At 36.8% G+C, this 19,283-nt stretch overlaps 1 protein-coding gene across 1 annotated transcript in view; it reads left to right on the forward strand.

The window, feature by feature from the left end:
• The window catches only part of LOC108003867 (uncharacterized), a 33,595-nt gene extending 24,404 nt beyond the window's left edge, over window positions 1–9,191 (forward strand). The window contains exons 3-6 of the mRNA XM_017066413.3: window positions 1,464–1,522; window positions 2,104–2,177; window positions 4,225–6,021; window positions 6,504–9,191. Of these exons, the coding sequence (XP_016921902.2) occupies window positions 1,477–1,522; window positions 2,104–2,177; window positions 4,225–6,021; window positions 6,504–8,735 (4,149 nt within the window). The 5' untranslated portion in view covers window positions 1,464–1,476 and the 3' untranslated portion in view covers window positions 8,736–9,191. The remainder of the gene's footprint in view (window positions 1–1,463; window positions 1,523–2,103; window positions 2,178–4,224; window positions 6,022–6,503) is intronic.
• The last annotated feature ends 10,092 nt before the right edge of the window (window positions 9,192–19,283 follow it).

Here is a 19,283-nt window from a genome sequence, read left to right on the forward strand (position 1 = left end):
ATTTATATTATTACTTTAAAATCTTAAAAATTCATCTGTTTTTCTACATTGATACATTAATTTTTTACATTTATTAGTCCTAATAAAGCCCTCTTCCTTTATTATCATTTTACATTTTACAATTATATTCATTACAATAATTTTCGAATAATTGTAAATGTTTAAATAAAATTTGGATACAGAATTTTATTATCTATCTAGCGTATAATCAACTTATTACTATCACCATCGTTTTAAAAATACATTATTAATATTATAATCTCGATTATGTAATATATACGTTTCATCAATTTACGAAATCACAAATAAGTTTCAGAATACGTATAAAATACTCTCTATATTACGTTGACTCGAAGCCAGTTCTCTATTTTTTACTCGCCCCTCGTGTGAAAAGTGTACCATTATTTACGTCAGAGTTCAAGCTTAGAAAATTAATAAGAGAAAGTCGAACTTTTTCAAACGATTAATTTATTCCTCGTATTTTCACGCCCTTGAACGTCTAAGTGAAATTATACGCGCGGTCGTAGTCGTGGTAAAAATTTAATTAATGTTTCTTAAACAATCTTATTAACAAATCGATGAATCAATCGCCACCAAGAAATTATATTTACTGATTTTGTCAAACGTTCTACAATCTAACTATTCGTAACTTTATGATATAAATTTTATTGTAAATTTCATTGTAAATTATTTGTCATTTAAAAAGTTGTTTCTGAAAGAGAATAATGAGAATAAAAGAAAAAACGCTTAAGAAAATATTCTTAACAACAAGGAAAATGTTTTCTTCCAATAATTTGCTTGTTATCTTCCTATCATCTGAGGTAGATTCGTTTCTTCGTTTAATTAGAAAATATAAAAATCCAAGAAAATAAATGATTAATTAATTTCTAGATAATTTCAACAGCTCAAAATCTACTGCATCAAACTTTGCACCCTCCTCAAATTTACAAATAGAAATAACCAAAACGATATAAACGATATAAATAAAATTCATTTCTAACTGAAATATCTAGAAAAGAATTTTCAACAAAAATCTCTCGACAAAAGTCTCCATCGTGGAGAATCATCATTCGAAAACCATCCCACTTCCGGTTCACACGGGAGGAAAACGAAAGCTCGTGGCCGGGAATTATGTGGGAAATTTCAGAAAATGAGGGGCAGAGCAGGCGTGGAGTCGTAAAAGTCGAGTCAGAGAAATTCTTCCGTCTTCTCTAGTCGAGTTTCACTGTTGCCTTGATTTCAACGAGAAATGACAAAATAGCGGGCGGAAACTGCGCATAAAACCGGACGCTTTCTATACTTCCTTTCTCCTCTCTTATCGAGCTGCACCTTTCATGTCCTCCTATTACTCGGCGATCGGGGGGCTGATCACCATCGCCCCCCCTTACACTTTCGTAATCGGCCAATTTCGCTTCGCCACGACGCTGAGTTTGCCTAACGATCGACCAATGTTTTTGTTGCAGAACGATCGCGTGAATGGTCCCATGGTCTGTCACGATGCGGTCCGCATTAATGTTCGATTGTAAGTCTATTGATCACTATTCACCTCTTTCTTTTCCTTTCTTATTTTTATTTGATCGAAAAACTTGTTTTCCTTTTTTTCCCTACTCGAATAAGAAAGAAAGTAGGATAAAGAAAATTTTGGAATGGAATTAATATTGCATCGATCATTGTATTAGTAAATTCATGGAGAATAACTTTGTGTTTTATTTTAGAATTTAAATTATCCATAAATATCCATCATTAAAACGATTTCTTTTTTATTCTATTAATATTCAAAATTGAAGTTGCAAGATTAAAAAAGTTGAAATATAATACAATGGTAAAAAGAGGTATGTATTGAAGCGTTATAATTTTGTAAGAGAGAAAAAATTTTACGAGTACGAAATTTAAAATTAATATACCAAATTTCAGGAATTAATTTATAATAGAAAAATTTAATTCAGATATCGCGCACCGAACCTTTTAATCTTTGAAAAAAAAGATAAATAAATAAAGTTCATTTTTTAAAAATTCTCACAAAATTGTAATGTTTCGTTAAATTTTTTTTCCAAGGTAATGATTAATATTCTCTTTTCACGCTTGTTACGCAAAATACCACAGGTGTCCTCGCGATGGGCCTCTTCAGCTGCATCGGTGCAATCACCGTGTCGATAGACCGTTCTGATAACAAACCGGTAAGTAGAATGAATAACGATAACGTAACAAAGGCAATTAATTGTTCTTGCCAGGTAGTAAAAGTTTCGATGGTTTGCCTCGGTTTGTTTGCCAAACACAGGTGTGGTTAAATTATGTTAAAACGGGGAAAGTGTGAAGAGGAAGTGAACATTTTGACATGTTTGCCATGAAACTTCTTTTGTTTGTGTCGAGTTGGTGGAAAATTATTTCATTTCTTTTTCCTTTTTTTTTTTTTTCTTTTTACATAAAGCCGAATTAATTGGACGCACTGTCGAGGAAATTAATCACAATTAAATTATTTTAATAAGTTCGTGGTATAATTTTATAATTAAGTTAAGAGTTATTATACCGGACTGGTTATTGTATCGGACATTTTTATTCCATAAAATAATTTACTTTTTGTTAAATGATATTTAACAAAATTAGAAAGAGAGATAATAATTTTTCTATTGATGATTTTATTTTTGAGAATAATGTATTATCGTTCATTTATTATAAAAAGTTATTTATGGTAATTAATAATTTTTTTGTAAAATGCTTTACGTTTACAATTGTCAATGGAAAAGAAGAAGAAGAAGAAGAAGAAAGAAATGTTAATGGAAGCATCAATCTTTCGAGTGCAGCTCTTATATTTAGAAAGAATTTAGAAAGACAAACAATGTCACTTATTGAAACTTGTAAAACCTTTGAAACTATTTTAAGCTAATGTACACGATCCATAACGGCCGATTCATGTACTTTAAACGTCTTTCTGCGGGTTAGGATGACGTAAATTTTTAGCTAATATTTATCCAATTTCTTCAATCGATACTCGACTCTCCGCGCAGCGCTTTGGATCAAGTCGCTACATTTAAGCTTTCTGGTTGAAAAAATTTCAACTTTTACGCGATAAATTGCATTTTAAAATTTTAATTTTTCCATTTATCAAAATTATATCAACTATATACAATGCGGGAAATTTTGCTTTTTGAAACAATAAGTCATCGTTATAAATCCATTCATATATATCTAGATAGTTTATTTATATGTATATCCTACAGAATTAAAAAAAAATAGCTGTACTTTTTAAAATATATTTATTTCGATTCAAAATTCATTTCTCTATCTCCATGAAATTCGTCATTCCACGATATTTTTTACGAATAATCAAGAATTATTTTTAAATTAAATTAAACATATAGATGAATAAAATATAATGAAATCATAAAATTGATTGGTCGTTTAATCCGATAAAAATTAAATGATACTTGTAAGTAATTAAAATTTTAAAAATCAAATTCTTAAAAATAAATCATAAATTATAAACTATGTTAGAATTTGTGAATATTATTACATCAGAATATACATACATATACCAGCATTTTATCCACTTTACGAATGGATTGAAAAGAAATCCTTCCTATATTCTCATCTTGATACATGATTCATCACAATACGTAATATCTAAAAATGCATTGCGATAAGAAAAATTTCTCTGGCCAAACAGAAGGTATTCAAGAATAGAGTAGCTAAAGAAACCACATATAATACAGATTACTTCTTCACAGCTTTGAGCCAGGCAATATCCCTAAACTCCATTATATTCTACCACTACATACGATATCCCACGATCTCACTATGTTTCATTCACCAAGTACTACATGGAAAATCCAGAAGCCGATCAATAGTTACGTAATTCAAAAATTTCTCTTTATTTTTCCAAACTTTAATCAAGAGATCAATCCCATACAACATCAGAGATTGATAGAGAAAAATTTTAAATTACAAAATATTTAATCTTTGAGCCTCCGTGAAAAATATTTTCAAAATTGAAAAAAATCTGAAAGTTTTTCTCTCTTTGGAGAGTAATTTCATAAAAATTTCGACAAAAAACTACTCCATCGCGTTCCACGTACAAAAGGTAACAAACTTTCGAATAAAAATCAAAATTTATATATGGCAACGTACAGCGAACGAATATTTTTTCTTTTAATCCGAATCTGGAAGACACTGATCGCCCTCTAAACTCCCCACAAGCCCCCAACTCTAACAATATCGCGTTTGCAGCCACCAACGCGGCCGTCGATGATCGCAAACGGGTGGCGCCCTCTGACCAACGCCTACGAGGACACTATAGGCACGAACGTGTCGCCATCTAGCAGCCTCGAGCGGAATGGCCCCCTGCACCCGGTGCTGGGCAAGCTTCAAGAGCACATGGCCGCCTCGGAAAAGTTGAAACCGCAACGAAAGGGTAAACCAGTCTCTCATCACGACTACAACCCGCCCAGTATATTGGGCAGCTTCACGGTTCTCGGCCACGCGGCAGCCAAGGCTCGTGGCGAGGCACAGTCCAGCCACAAGAACGCGAATAATAAACACGTGGCATCCGAGACGAGGGACTACACGTTCCTGATTCCACCGCCGAAAGACGCGTACCGTTTCGAGCTGGATCAGCACAGAAAGCCGATTTTACGAGACAGCTCGACATTCTTGCGGCAACCGCAGTTCCATCAAGCCCCGGATCCGATAAAGGCGGCCACGTATTTTATCAAGGGATACACCTCCACCACCAACTCCCCCTCCTCGCCGAGTACCACGAAGAACAGACACTACGACGCTCCTTACGTCCCGCAATTGCTCCAACCGCCCAGATACCACGTGAAGCCTTTCGAGTCGTTGAAGGTGTCCGCCAATCCGAAACCGTATTTCCAACCACCTGGCACGGGACCGGCCAATGATTTCGGGAAGGACAAGAGGTTGACCGATCACAGGCAGAATTTTGACAAGTTCCACAACGAACACGGAAGCATCAACCCGGCCGGTAGCTTCTTCGGCCAGGTGAATCATCCCGGCCACGGTTACAAGACGTCATACGAGAGGGATCCCGCGTTTCTCGTGCACGAGAGCCACGAGATCAGTTACATCACCCCACCTTCCGTGTACAACCCGTTCAATTTCAGGCCCTCGCTCCCCTACGAGACTCTATTGCCCCCTGACGTGTTCTCCTCGTCTACGACGGCTCCCACCACTCCACGTACCGTTCAGGAATCGAACAAGTATCGGCAGCAAGTGTCGGGGGATGCGGATTTGAAGAGGCCGGTCCAGATCTCTGGCACAGGCGGGAAGCAGAGCGTGGAAACAGGCGTCGCGCAGGAAGTTCTGCCCACGGCTGGGCTCGGTAACACGTACTACGTGTCAGAGTCGCAGGACCTCACGCCTCCGCCTTCCGCCTGGCCAATTCCAAAGAGCAAGTATCCGTCAGACATAAACGAGGTACTACCCCGTGTCAATCCACCGTCCAAGTTCAACCAGGAGGTGAATGTAGTGTCGAACCAGATCCCCCAAGCGCCGAAGGTGGTGTTCATAGGGCCCCAAACCCAGCAGCCCCAGTTCCAAACCCCTGTGCTACCTATAGACCCTATTCGGCCCTTAAACGGTGACCCCGTTGAATACGAGACGCCGGAAAGTATATCGTTGAAACACTTCAACGAGCAACAGTATCTGATCCAGCAACAGTTGCTGCACAGGGACAGGCAGAGATTGGCAGAGCAGGAGAGGCAACAGCAATTGGAGATCGAGAAGCAGCAGCAGGAGGAGTTGAAGAGGAGGCAGCAGGAGTTGAGGCAACTTTTGGAGCGGCAGAAGCAGGAGGAGAAGGAGGAGGAGGAGGCCAGGCTCGCCGTGGAATCCGCGAGGAACCAGACGGAGAAATTGGCCAAAGTCACGGAGGAGGAGGAGGGGCAACAACCCCCTCGTACGATCCAGTTGGCCGGATATGAAATCACGAACGTTAGCACAGACGAGGCGGCGGCGGCGATTACCGAGGAGAGCGTTGGCGAGCAGCCAAAGGTTCAACAGTCTCAGGTAGTTTTTTCTCCTTTTATCGTTTCGTGGGCGAGATGGGCGAGATGGACTTTGTGAAATATTTGGCCAAACCGCACTTCCAGATACCGATGATTAATTTTCGTTTTACTTTTTGCTTTTACTTATGAATTGTAAGGAATAGTATCGTTGGAAGGGAGACACTTCCGCGTGTGGAAATATAGAATAGAAGGGGGATAACTGTTTCTAGGAGAGAAGAGAAGTTTGAGATTGATTTCGTTTCGTAATCAACTTTTTTCACGTACCACAAAGAAATTTATAGAAGCTAGGATTTTAGACAAATGTAGAATGTTTGTATCATTTGTGTAAATTCTCGATCAGACATTAAAAATCGTTCTACCTATACTTTAAATCAAGGATTTACATCGACATTATAAACAACGATATTCAACTTTCTTCGAGGTACGCTTCGAAGTATTCTGATCGCGTCGTCCAAATTTTTCATCTTCAAAATTCCATTACAGGTGACCCAACCCGAGCCGCACGTTTTCCAAGAGCGTCCCACGGACCACCACCAAGATATCTCGAAGAAGAATCAGGCGGACAAAGCGAATTACCGGGAACAGCAGGGTGCTGATTTACGGCCGCAAAGGCCGCACAAGCCGTCGCGCGATCAATATAGACGGCGGAAACCGAGCACCGCTGTGTACGAGCCAACACCGTCTGCGGAAGCTCCGCTCCAAGTTCCAGAGATCTCGATCCCCGTCACGCTTCGCGGGGAGGAAGTGGGATCGCGGACGACCGCGGCGCCGGAAACCGTGACTCTGGCCGCGCAGCCGAGGCTGAGAACTCGAAGGCCGGGCGCCCCGTTGCGACGAAGAAGACCGACGACCACGGCTCCACCTGAGCCCACGGCCACGGAGCCATCCACGCCCGAGGACTTCCTGAAATACGAGAAACAGGAGGAAGAGACAACGCGCCAGGTGGACGTTGCGAAGAAGAGGCGCATCAAGCCGGTTGCTACGCAGCCCAGCCTCGAGGAGGTGGGCGTGACCGAGAAGAAGACCAACATCAGGAAACGACCCGGCCACAGGAACAGGGTGAATCCCGGGGAGCCGTTCGAGGCCGAGATCGTGACGGAGATCGTTCACGCTCCTCTGAGTACGTACAAAAGCCCAACCGAATCCGTCCCACCGTACACGACCGCGAACGAGTTCAACCAATTCGCGGCGAGTGGGCAGCCTAATCAGCAGTTCGATTACACGGAGTCGCAGAGGGTAGCAACGGTGGAGGAGAAGCAACGAGGAGCGGATAGCGTGACCCCGAGCATCCCGTTCGAGTACCAGACCGATTCGAGTATCAGGGCGAAGCCGCACGAGGACCCCAACAGCTTGGTGACTTACAATCCCGGCCCGTCGTCCGAATCCGTGGCCACGAATATTCCTCTCGAGGATCTGTTCGTGAGAACGGAGGGAAATTACTTGGATCGAGGGTCGGTGTCGTCCACGAGCCAAAGCAACGTCGCCACGACCATGGCTCCTCCGACCGCGTCTCCTTCGAGCACGCAGCCGCCACCGTTGAGCACCTCGACCGCCAGATCGCACAAGATCAGGCCGATCAGGTACGGGAACGCGACCAGGCCGCGGTTCAGCATCAAGGACTACAAGAGCCGGATGGATTACAAGAGCAGATTAGCTCAGATTTCGAGCACCGAGCCGCCCGCCCCGGCCAAGCAGAGAGGCGGCTCTCCCTCTCTCAAGAGTCAACAGAGCCAGCAGAGCGGAGGAGAGGGCGGAGACGGAAGGGAGACGACGGGAAGGTACAAGTACGTCTCGAGGGTGAATTACAGGACGTCGTCGCCCAATCCCCCTGCCAAGGATCAGCAGGAGTACGCGGCGGAGGAGGAGGCGTCCACCTCGACGGAGAGGTCGAACCGCTTCGTGCCGAAGAGGAGGCCCGTAAACGGCAACGTGTACAGGAGTAGAGTGTCGAGCGTCGCCAATCGGAATCATCACGACACGGATACGAGCGCGCAATCGAAACCAGGCACGGCCCGTCCCGAGAACGTGTTCTCGTCATCGGTTAGGCGACGACCGGTGATGAAGGCCAGATTGACGCCTCAGCAGAGCTCGACCGCCCCGTATCAGGAAGCTAGGGACGGCGAGGGGACGGAAATGGCGGCGGAGGAGACGAGTTTCTACTCGGCGGTGACCACCATGGGAGCGGGGAACGAGGTTGGGGAGAAGGAAGGAGCGAGCGACTCGACGACGAGCGTCGCGACGACGAGATCGGATGAAGCTGGGAAGAAGGAGGAAGCGGAAATCGAGAGCGAGATGATAGGGCCGGGTTACCATTCTCGGGGTGGAATGGAGAATGGGGGGAAGGAGGTTGTGGAAGAACCGGTCGTCGTCGTCACCGAGAAATCCGTGGACGAGAGCCAATTGAGGGAAAGTTGGGGGGTCACGGAGCAGTACTCGACGGCGAGGATCGAGGAAACGACCGAGATCGGCGGGAAAGGGGTGGCGGAGAGCACGACGAAATTCGAGATACGTTCGGAGGAGGAGGAGTTGTTCGCGAAAGCGTCGCAAAGCGTCGCGGATCTGACCAGTTCCGCTTCCGCTCTTTACGACAAGCCTGGAATGTTCAAGGCTGTGTCTCCTGAGAGTAGAATAGCTGCCTCCCACTTCAAGATCCCCACTGACGAGCCCACTTTACCTATCGAAGCGTTCTTCCAGGAACTGTCGAGGAAGAGTTAAATGGAGAACAGGAATCGTTTGAAGATTCTTTTCGTTCGTAAAGGAAATTTTGTCAGGCATGAGAAGATTCTTTGGGAAAAGTTGTCAAGGAATGCTTGATTTTGGAGCATGTTTCTCTGTTTTTTCCGAAGGGAGGATTGGATGAATGTCTTTTTTTTTTTTTGTAGTTTGTTCTACTTTCACTTTTTCGTCACTTTTTCGTACGTGGAATCTTCATGCACCATGTTCACATTTTAAAGTGTAAATATTTGAATCGAAATATGCCAAAAAAATGGAGAGTTGGAGAAGGATCGTTGTTGAATCGTGGATAGAATGATTCTTTTGGATGGAGGAATTAAAGAAACCTTGTTTAATTTCAAAAAAGAGAAAAAAATTGGAGAATTCGATATCCGAAAAAACTGTTTTCTTAAATGAAGAAAACAACGATCTTTTTCTGGATGGAAGAGAAAATTCAAGGGGGGATGCAATACGTAGAATATTCACAAACATATTTATAGATCGATATTTTTTATTATTATTATTATTATTATTATTATTACGTATCCTGTGATGACATTCGTTTCTTACCATCAGACTTAGTAACTTCGTGGAAAAAACATACCAAATGCACGTGTGTACTCGATTAGATTTAATTTAAAATTACCCTCATCCTAATCTAGATACGTATCTAAATAAATTATTATTTATTTAAAACCACGCGCCATTCAAATTTCGTTCTCGATTTTCACGCTCAGGCATCCCTTATTTTTTTTCTTTTTTTTTTTTTTTAAACGATGGCGTGCGGTACAATCGTAGAATAACAAAATAACGGATGCTACGGGATCTTTTGTAAATATAAGTAAAATTTAGAACGTTCTCTTCTCTTATCATTGTTCCGAGCTAATTCGACGCTCGACGCTTTTGAATTAAATTATATTTGATATTGCGATGGATGATGCATTGGAAGAAAAAATTTTGTTTAACGAGTCGATAGATTACGTGAAATTATATTAAATTATATCATTCTTCTCGAAAATAAGGGATCAAAATTTTCCACCAAAGAATATTATATTATATTATATTTCTACGAGAATATAATAAGAGTATTGAAAAAAATAATAGGAAAGAAAAATTCAAGAGAACCTCTCGAAAAACAATGAGAGGAGAAAAAAAAATTTCGAGTCCCATATTTTCGATTTATCTTCATCCATCACGAACGATACTCTTATATTTTCGAACGAAAATATGAAAAATATTCGTCCACTTTCTTTCCACACGAGACAGTGGAATAACGAATAAAATGTTATTTAATTAAGCAACTCCATGTATATATATATGTATATATATATATATATATATATACACATAATAAATATAGAGTACATAAAATATCTCGTTATTTACATCATTATAAGTTGTCGAGCAAAAGAATACGAATAATAGATCGCAAATTCGATATACGTGTCCACGTGTAGACACGTGGTGTATACTGTCTATCGTCGAAGAAAATCATCTATCTATCTATTATTATATTCGTTCGTTCAAATCGTTTCAACAACACGTTACAAGTTCGAGTAAAATACTAGTTTGAATAATAAAGCTCCCGTTTCTTTATGCAATTTTAATTAAACGGAGGATATAACGCCATCAAGAGTCACAGGTATGTAATCATCACACACACTGCACAAGCACAGCATCATATTACAATTATTACACAATTTATCACACTCTGACGAAGGCAAAATAGTACTTTACCCGTGCTACGTGCTTACAACGTACATATTACGTATATATATATATCTATGCATTCGAATGTACCCCCTTACATACATAATCCGCTTGGTTACATACGATATATTCGTTTTATATATATATATATGTATGTATGTATAGGTGTATAGGCCTACGGAGATTACTTTGATTGTATCTAATTTAGAATTATGCACAGGCCGTAAATTACACATTGAACGCGCGCAACGAGTATATACTATATAATCATCGATTAATTTTCATCAATTAATTCTTCCTTTCTTTATTATTTTTTTCCTTTCTCGTGTAAAGCTCCCCATATTTTTCTTTCCTTTTTCTTTTTCCCTTTCTCTTTTCGTAATTGACAATTAGTTTCATGCGATTAAGTGTTTTTCCTCTTTTTCTCTCTTTTTTTTTTTTTTTTTAATTTTTGGTTTTCGCTTAATTCGTTCAGTCATTCAAGGTACCCTTGTATACGATATACGTATATAATGTATATATATATATATTTATAATATATATATATATGTGTGTGTGTGTATGTATATACATAACAATATTAAACACTATCAGACGAAGTAGGCACACGCATACCAAAGTATTTACAAATCGCACGCGCGGGGGAACGCGCGAGCAAGAAGTGGACGTTGCGGCTAAACTTCCGGTGTATATAATATGCACATCGAGTATAACACGAGTACGTTCACGCGCAGAGTAACAAGGCTCTCTGTACAAGAATCCTTTAACCCTCGTGGTCGTTCGATGGTTGGGTCATTTTTGACCTGTATATACATATACATATAGAGGAATCGAGGATAATTGGATAACGAAAATTAGATAAAATTTGAATCTAATTTGGGTCACGTAATTTGATCCAATCATCGTACTTTGGCGTTAATATACCGGAGGGTTAAAAATGAGAGATCGCAGGTATCTGTAGAACGCAGCAGAAGAGAGGGACGACTATAAAATGAAAAGCAAAAAACCTGAGATTCACGAATACGCTCGCCTAAACTTCGAGTTTAATTCGGAGTCCAAGGATAATAATTCGAACGTCCAATTTCTCATTTCTCTTGTCGTTTGTCAGTGTATATACAGTGTATATACAATTGATCATTTGACGATTTATCTTTTAAAGGTTGGTGTTGAACTTTTAATTTTGTGTGTAAGAATTTCGAGGATCCTCTTGAATACCTAAAAGCTCTAAAAATTCGAAACTTCGAACGAAAATTAGAAGAATTAAATATCGATTTTTAGAAAGGAAAGACCACGTACGTGATGAATGTATAAAATGTACAGAGGTAGAAAAGACATTCGAATTTTTACTCTAGGGCATAAATTTCTCCACAACTGATAATGCATAACGATTACGAGGTTTTTTTGGTCTATGAACGAATTGGTCCTTGTACAAAACTACGCAGGGGTAGTTCGACGATCGAAAAACTCGATACACGGCTAGAAAACGATTCTAACATGCTTATCGACGAAATCCGCTCAGAGAGTTTGCTCTCTCTGCGATAAAAATAATACAACAACACGTACAAACGCAGAGGTATAATCCTTTCGCTCAATCATCGATTCTGGACAAAACTGCAGCCGAAATTCTAAGCTGGGACAAAGTTTGAGCATAACCACAGGTTATTCAAAAATGAGATAAAAATAAGATCCGGACAATGAACGATCAAATTGTGCGTACAAATATTATATTTAGAAATTTGAGAATTTTAAAGAGAATTAATAATAAAGAGATTTACAGATTCTGTGAAATGTTTATATATAACAATAAGAACGTTATTATAATAATTGGAAAACAACTTGTACATTTTGCTTGGAAAAAATATTCCAAAAACTCCTCATTTAAATAATAAGATTGAACGATCTTTATTAAATGAAAAATCGAGATAGAAACGAAGAGAAATTATCTCTTATTATTAGACTCGTGTGATAATGGAGGACAATTTGATCAGGTTTCAAAGAGAAGAAAAGCTGTTATATGCGAAATTTTACAATTAAAAATTCTAAGATCTTACGATTAATTGGCAACTAAGGATCTCTTTTTCCTCGCTCTTAAATTTATTTTCTAGTCGACGTATTATTTCGACGCGGCAAAGTCGAAATCAATATCAAAATACGGTGAGCAGTAGAGGGTGGTAGATCCTTCTAGTTGCGATTATATCCGCCAATGCGCATATCGATTACAAATCGTCGTGTATTCTTTTTTTCTTTTTTCTTTTCTATTTATTTTTATATTTACAACGAGAATACAAAATGGTTTAGCACTCGGTAACAATCAGAACGGTGTGTAGTTTTTAATAAAACGTACTAGAAAAAGGAAGTTGCGCGTTATACCGTGTATGTGTGTATATATATAAATACGACGTACAATGTGTATACATATAATTCACGGAAATACTTGTCTCCTATATAAACCTGTTACTCCTTTTTTTTTTCTTTCTTTTTTTCTTACACAGCGTTTTCTTTTTTACGATAATATACGTAACTGAAGCTGATAATTAAGGTTCTCGCGCTATGCTTAACTAACAGTCAGTCCTTCGGCTCGCTCGCTGGTTTTCGTTCTTTTTACTTTATTTTATTTCATTTATCTAGAAACTAGTCTAATGTAGCACACATGTCGTTGTTGCAACGCGAGTAATGATTCTTTTTGTTCATCATACGATATGATCATTAATGGTAAGAAATTTTAATGATTAAGAGTAAATGTAGTGTGTTGTATATAATATAGTTCTTTACGCATGTTAAGAAATTGTTAAAAGGAGATAAAAATTAGAAAAGAAGTAAAAAATAATTTGAAAGAAAGTATTTATTGTATGTCATTAGGTTGGAATAATAAGTTCGTTCCAATTTTATTAATTTGATCGAATATTTGAAGTTTTGTTACATTCTTCTTCTTCTACAAATTTGAAACTTTAAAAATTCAAAGCTCTCGAAAAATTGAGAGATCAATTCAAAATTCTGAGAATTTTAAAATTACAAATATATCGCAATTTTGTTTTTAACTAATATATGACACCAAGCATCTCATTCTAATCTTCAGACAGATTGATTCTTACGATATTTATTTTTAATTATGATAATGTTTTACGACAAAATTTAAACTTCATCGTAGTAATTAATCAATCACGTGGAACGTAAAATAAATAACTCGTCGATATTTATTTCCAATTAATTGGACCACTGGATTTCAACTTTCTATCACATATCGCAAATGTAAAAAAAATTCATGAGAAAATTGTTAACAATTGTATAGAGACATTGCGAAGAAAGAGAATAAATAATGGAGAATAAATTGTATTAAAGCGACAGACATAATAAAAATGGCGGCAGTTGTTGACGCGATTTGTATTCAGAAAAGGTGCTTTTAAGCCGTCAAAGTTTTCAACTTTCAATTCGAGAGTTATTAAACTGGAATAGGAGAGTAAGAAACGAAAGGATTACTTTTGAAAGAAATATGATATCTAACCGATTCACAAACAAAATGGAAAAATTACTTTCCTTTCTGGATACGTGTGTACTTAAAATATAATGGGAAATCAATTTTAAAACGTTATAGGGGAGATTTAAATTGTTTTCAATAATTGCAATTATTTCAACGATACGAAATTATTAATAAGCACACCAGGAAAATATAAAATTATATATGCTTTTTGAAACATGTAGCTTCTGTTAATTGAGCTTGAAAATGTAAAATATCAAATCGTTCTTGTTTTAATTAAAATGAATATATAAAATGTAAATAGACTCCTTCTCTAAAATAATTTTCATCATTCTTTTTTTTACATTAAAAAAAAAAAATAATCTCGTAAAAATAATTCAAGAAAACTAAGGTTTTTAGGAAATAATGGGAATTAGGGAATAAAAACTGAAATAAGAATGGTAACAAAGCGATAGAAAGAAAAATTTCTAAGAAAAAAATTTCACCAACGAGAAGAAATTTCCTTCCTCGCCATAAAAAGTGTGTTGCCAATGAAAGTCTAAGTAACAAATCGCATGAACTATGTAGCACGCACAACATGCTATCCGCCATATTCGCCAGATGTTGTGCGGCGGGAGATTTACGACTGTTTGAAACGTTATAAAATTCATCTAATGAAAAATCAGCGAAGAACGACTTAGGGTATCACGAGTATCTGCACAAACGAAAGCTTTTATCCTAATGGAATATATAAATACCCGACAGGATGGCGAAACAGATTTATAAACCTTTTTTCAGGATCGACAAGCCATTGCTCTTATTCGCCTAACTCAATTTTTTACCATACTCTATCTCTATATATCTTTTGAAACTTAATATCCCGTTGCTCGTTTCCAATCGGTTTTCCATTCCTTCCTTCTTTTGTGTCTATTCTCTTCCCCTAGAAACAATGCTGTTTTCTGTTCTATTCAAAATTGAAATGGAATCGAATTTTTTTTACACAATTCGAAGATAAGTCGAAGGAAATGTCTTTCTCTCTTTTTTTCTTTTTTGTAGGTTTATATGATTTTTATGGAAACTGTGAAATTGGAACGATCTTATTATTCGAATTAGCAATCGATTCGAAAAGGATTGTTCCGAAGAAAATTTTTATTTGCTTTGTATTTCTATATTCTTAATATTTTTTTTCTTTTAATAACGATGCATTCATTGTTAGATTCATAGTTTACTCATTATACTTATTATACTTATTATTTTTTACACTTGGCAAATAATTTAGATAGTCTTTCTACGGATACAACAGGATATCGATATTTATTTGTAAATCTTCAAATGAATTTTCCTGTTGTAATAAATCTATAAAAAATGTTATTACCAAAATGTTATTCCACATCACCGAATTTAATGAAAATATTAAATTCTTTGACATATTAAAATAATAATTTGCACGATTAAAAATCAATTAAATATTTCCTTATAGGAAGAAATACAATCGCTACTAAAATTCAAAATGGAGAATCGACATGCCGAAAGACTAACTCGTGATGTACTTCTAACACTTTCAAGCGGGTCCAATCTATTCTACGACCCTTTTTTAGAATTTCCATGTGTGGCTTTGGCGTTGGTCCACTTTAGTACGTTATTATCACTTTGTTACTATTATTTCTTTTTTTTTTTCCCCTATTTTTATTACAATTATTTCGTTATTTGTTATTTTACTTCGCGTGCATCGACGATCTATCGAATCGAAAAATTCGAAGCTTTAGAAATCGCCAAGTCGAAATCGAATACGCGTCAAACGTTTCTTTTTTTGACGTGGAAATTGCAGCCAGCTTTCACGGCTAATTTCGTTGATTTCTTCTTTTTCTTCTCGCTCATTTCAATCTCTCAATCTTTCACGAGAATGATCGTTGTGCTCTTTTGCTATTGCCGGTGTGAATGTGTGAAGTACGCTATCTGTTTATCTAATTGCAACGATTTAGCGTTGTCTGGTTCGTGAGCATGGTACACATATCTTAATTTAACGATCGATTATCCTAATTTCGTGTAAGGAAATAGAATGATAATCGCGATAAAGTTGAAGAGAACTTGTACGTGTGCAACTTTGTTTGATATTGTTAAAAATATAACACCTCGTCCTATTCTTTTTCCATTCCTTTTCGAAGATTAATGGGATGTAATGCATCTCATAACTTTTATAAATTTCAAAACTGCTGAAATTTTTCTATTGGAACTATTTAGAATTGTATTATATTAACGTTCATTGTGCGTGTACATTCATCCTGAAGAAAAGAAAAATTTGAGCTTCTTTTTTTTCTTTTTCAAATTAAATTTTAAACTTGACAATTTTTTTATGATATTTTCTATTTCACGTACAAGTGTTCTTGAACGAATAAAAATAGTTTGGAGGAATTATTTTTCGAACAGATTTTCTTTAACTTAAATCTCAAAATAATAAATCCTCAAACGTGCGGAGGAATCTGAAAAGATTGCTAAAAGCCATAGAAGGCAAAGGAACAGATACCCTAGAGACGGTGCTCTATGAAAATACGTGGAAACTCGCGATACTTTCTCACAAAAAGCTCGAAGAAAACGTTGTTCGCTTCTTCGCCAGAGCTTCCATTCATTTTCCTCTTTGAAAAGCTAACCACTCTTTCTTTCTTTCTTTTTTTTTTTTTCTTCCTCGCATCGTATGTGACCAGAAAGAACGAGAGGAATCGCGTGTCGAGATTCCCTAGATCCAGTAACTAACTTTACTTTTAATTTAATATATTTTTGTTGCTTTCATTCTCTAAATTTTTTTTAAATTGCAGAGAAAGGATTTCTTCTATGGAAATGTATTTTTGTAATATCGATAAAAATATTTGGAATATTTTTCTTTTTTATTGAAAAAGATATATTTTTTTTTTTTACACGTTTGATTTTAATTAAAATTCTGAACAGAATTTTTATCAATTGGAAGGAATTTTTGCTATTATTATCAACGTTTTTAATTCTTAATTTTCTTTCTCCGTTTTAATTAAAGTCGATTCATATGTTTCAAATCGAAAGCAGTGTTCGGCTTTACCATTTCAATTCGAATTGTATTTCGACCAATTACCACATTTAATTTCTTTCCAAGCATTTCTCTATATTCCGTTCGCCATATGAAAATTGGAAAGGAACCTCGTACACGAATTTTCCCTCGCGAGAATCGCATTTCAACCCCTTCAACCCCGAACTTATATACCCCTTCGTACATTACAAGAAATACATTTATAAAATCGTACTTGGAAAATTGTTCCTTTTTATTCTAATAACACCGCGTCTAATTTTTAATTTTCTTCAAGTTTTATTATCCACTTTAAATTTCAAATATGCCTGAAAATCAGAATTATTCCTGTATTATTATAAAAAAATTCGCGGCCAAAGAGTTATTCTTAAAATTCTCGATAAAATTTATTAAAACTATCTGGGAAGAATTCAATACTCTTTTTTCTTTCTTTTGAATAAAAAATACAGAGAGAGAAAGAGAGAGAGAGAGAGAGAGAGAGAAAAAAAAGAAGAAAAAGGGCATCCTCGGCGATACGAGAAATCGATCGAAAGAGAGGAGGAGAAAATTTGTTCGCGGTCATTATCGAGAATTCTGGAACAACGGGACGTTTGCACGTCGAACGCATTATAACAGAAGAGTTTTGCAATTAAACTTTCTATAGAGTCGACAACCTGGCAAATATTGTTCCTTTCGTCATGCGAGCGATACGAGATGAAAGCGCGGCCGTTTTGAAAAGCTGAGCGAAGCAGGCCGAGAGATGGAAGAAAACGAATTTCGCATTCTTTTTTATTTTTTTCTTCCTCTGCGTAGAAACTTCTCGATAATTTCACGGAGTGACCCGTTTCAATTCATCCTATCCGCGCCACAAACAGTGCGATATTTTTCTTTCTTTTCTTTTTTTCGTGTCTCGAGAAATGAAAATCGAAGATTTGAAAAGATTAAGATGTTAGAATTTCTCTTCTCTAGGGAAATTCGTGAATGGTGGAAGAGACAGGGTATGCTCTTCTCCGAGATTTTTTGTTTTTAACGAGAGTTCTTTCGAGAGAATTTTTTTTCCTCGAATCGATCAAATTTCGAAAAATGTATGTTAGAGATTTTCTCGAGATAGAGGAAACGAAGATGTTCGAATGAGGAACGTTTTTTTAAAGAATTTTTAATATCAAGATATTTTGCTGGAGAGATCGTTAAATTCAATTATGAGATATTAAAAAACCTCTTAGGCTATTTTTTGTTTACACTTCACAATTATTTCTTTTTTTTATAGTAACACTTTGAGAGAATGTTTCGAAGCAAATAGTGTTTTTGAAAGTTCCCTAATATTGTTAAAAAAAATTATTGATAATTTCATTTTTAATAATCTATTATAACTTTTTAAGAGGCAATTCCTCAAAATTGAATAAAATCGATATAAAAAGACCTCCCCTTATTAAATTGAAAATTATCATTTGTATTGATTTAACCTGATATTTCAATAAATCAGCGAACTTTGGTGCCTTCGAAATTTAATAAAAGGGATATTAAAAATCTCGTCGATCTCGTGCATCCATTAATCGAATATTTGGCCATTTACCAAAATCTCAAGTTGAAAGTTTCCATGTTATACCATCATCTAATAAGGAATCCATCGGCCATTTTAGAAGAGTCATAAGCAAGTTGGAAATTTCCTTGCCTCGATTTTTCTCCCTCAATGAAAATTCTAATAATCCTCCCATTCCATCTCTCCCCTTCGCAGCTCGATCTTACCCGACGTACATAACTTTCCACACTGCGCATTTATGTGAATTTATGTAAATTTGTCCATTATTAAAACGGGACACTCCGTGCACGCGTCGCATCTGAATCGAAAAAATCGCTTATATTTTAATACGTCTCCATAAAATTGTACATCCATTCGATTATCTATCATTACACGAATAATATCGAATAAGTAACATCGACTCGTGTTTCGATTCCTTTTTTTTATTTTTTATTTTTTATTTTTTTTTATAAAAACGGGCAGAAAAAATCGCACTTTCGCGATTCCAGTATTCAACAATCGTTTAAAAAGGATTACAATTGTAATGTTTCTCATTCACGTTCGTTCTTCGAAACCATCGTATTCTCTTAATAAAATCTTATACGATGTATTTTTGTTGGATTACCCAATGTATTCGGGTCGCTTTGAAGAAAGAAATTATTTGAGTTGGAGCTAATTAAATTTTTGGAGAATTGAAATAAACGAAAGATCAAGGAAGATTAATTGTTTGTAACGGAGAAATATATTTTTTCACGCTCCATGAGTAGAGTGATTTCGTTTGCAAGTGTATCTAAAAAGAATTTTCTAGAAAAAAAATCTTTAAAAAGGATTTTAAAA

This window comes from Apis cerana, linkage group LG9 (genome assembly GCF_029169275.1).
Source record: "Apis cerana isolate GH-2021 linkage group LG9, AcerK_1.0, whole genome shotgun sequence".
NCBI lineage: Eukaryota > Metazoa > Arthropoda > Insecta > Hymenoptera > Apidae > Apis > Apis cerana.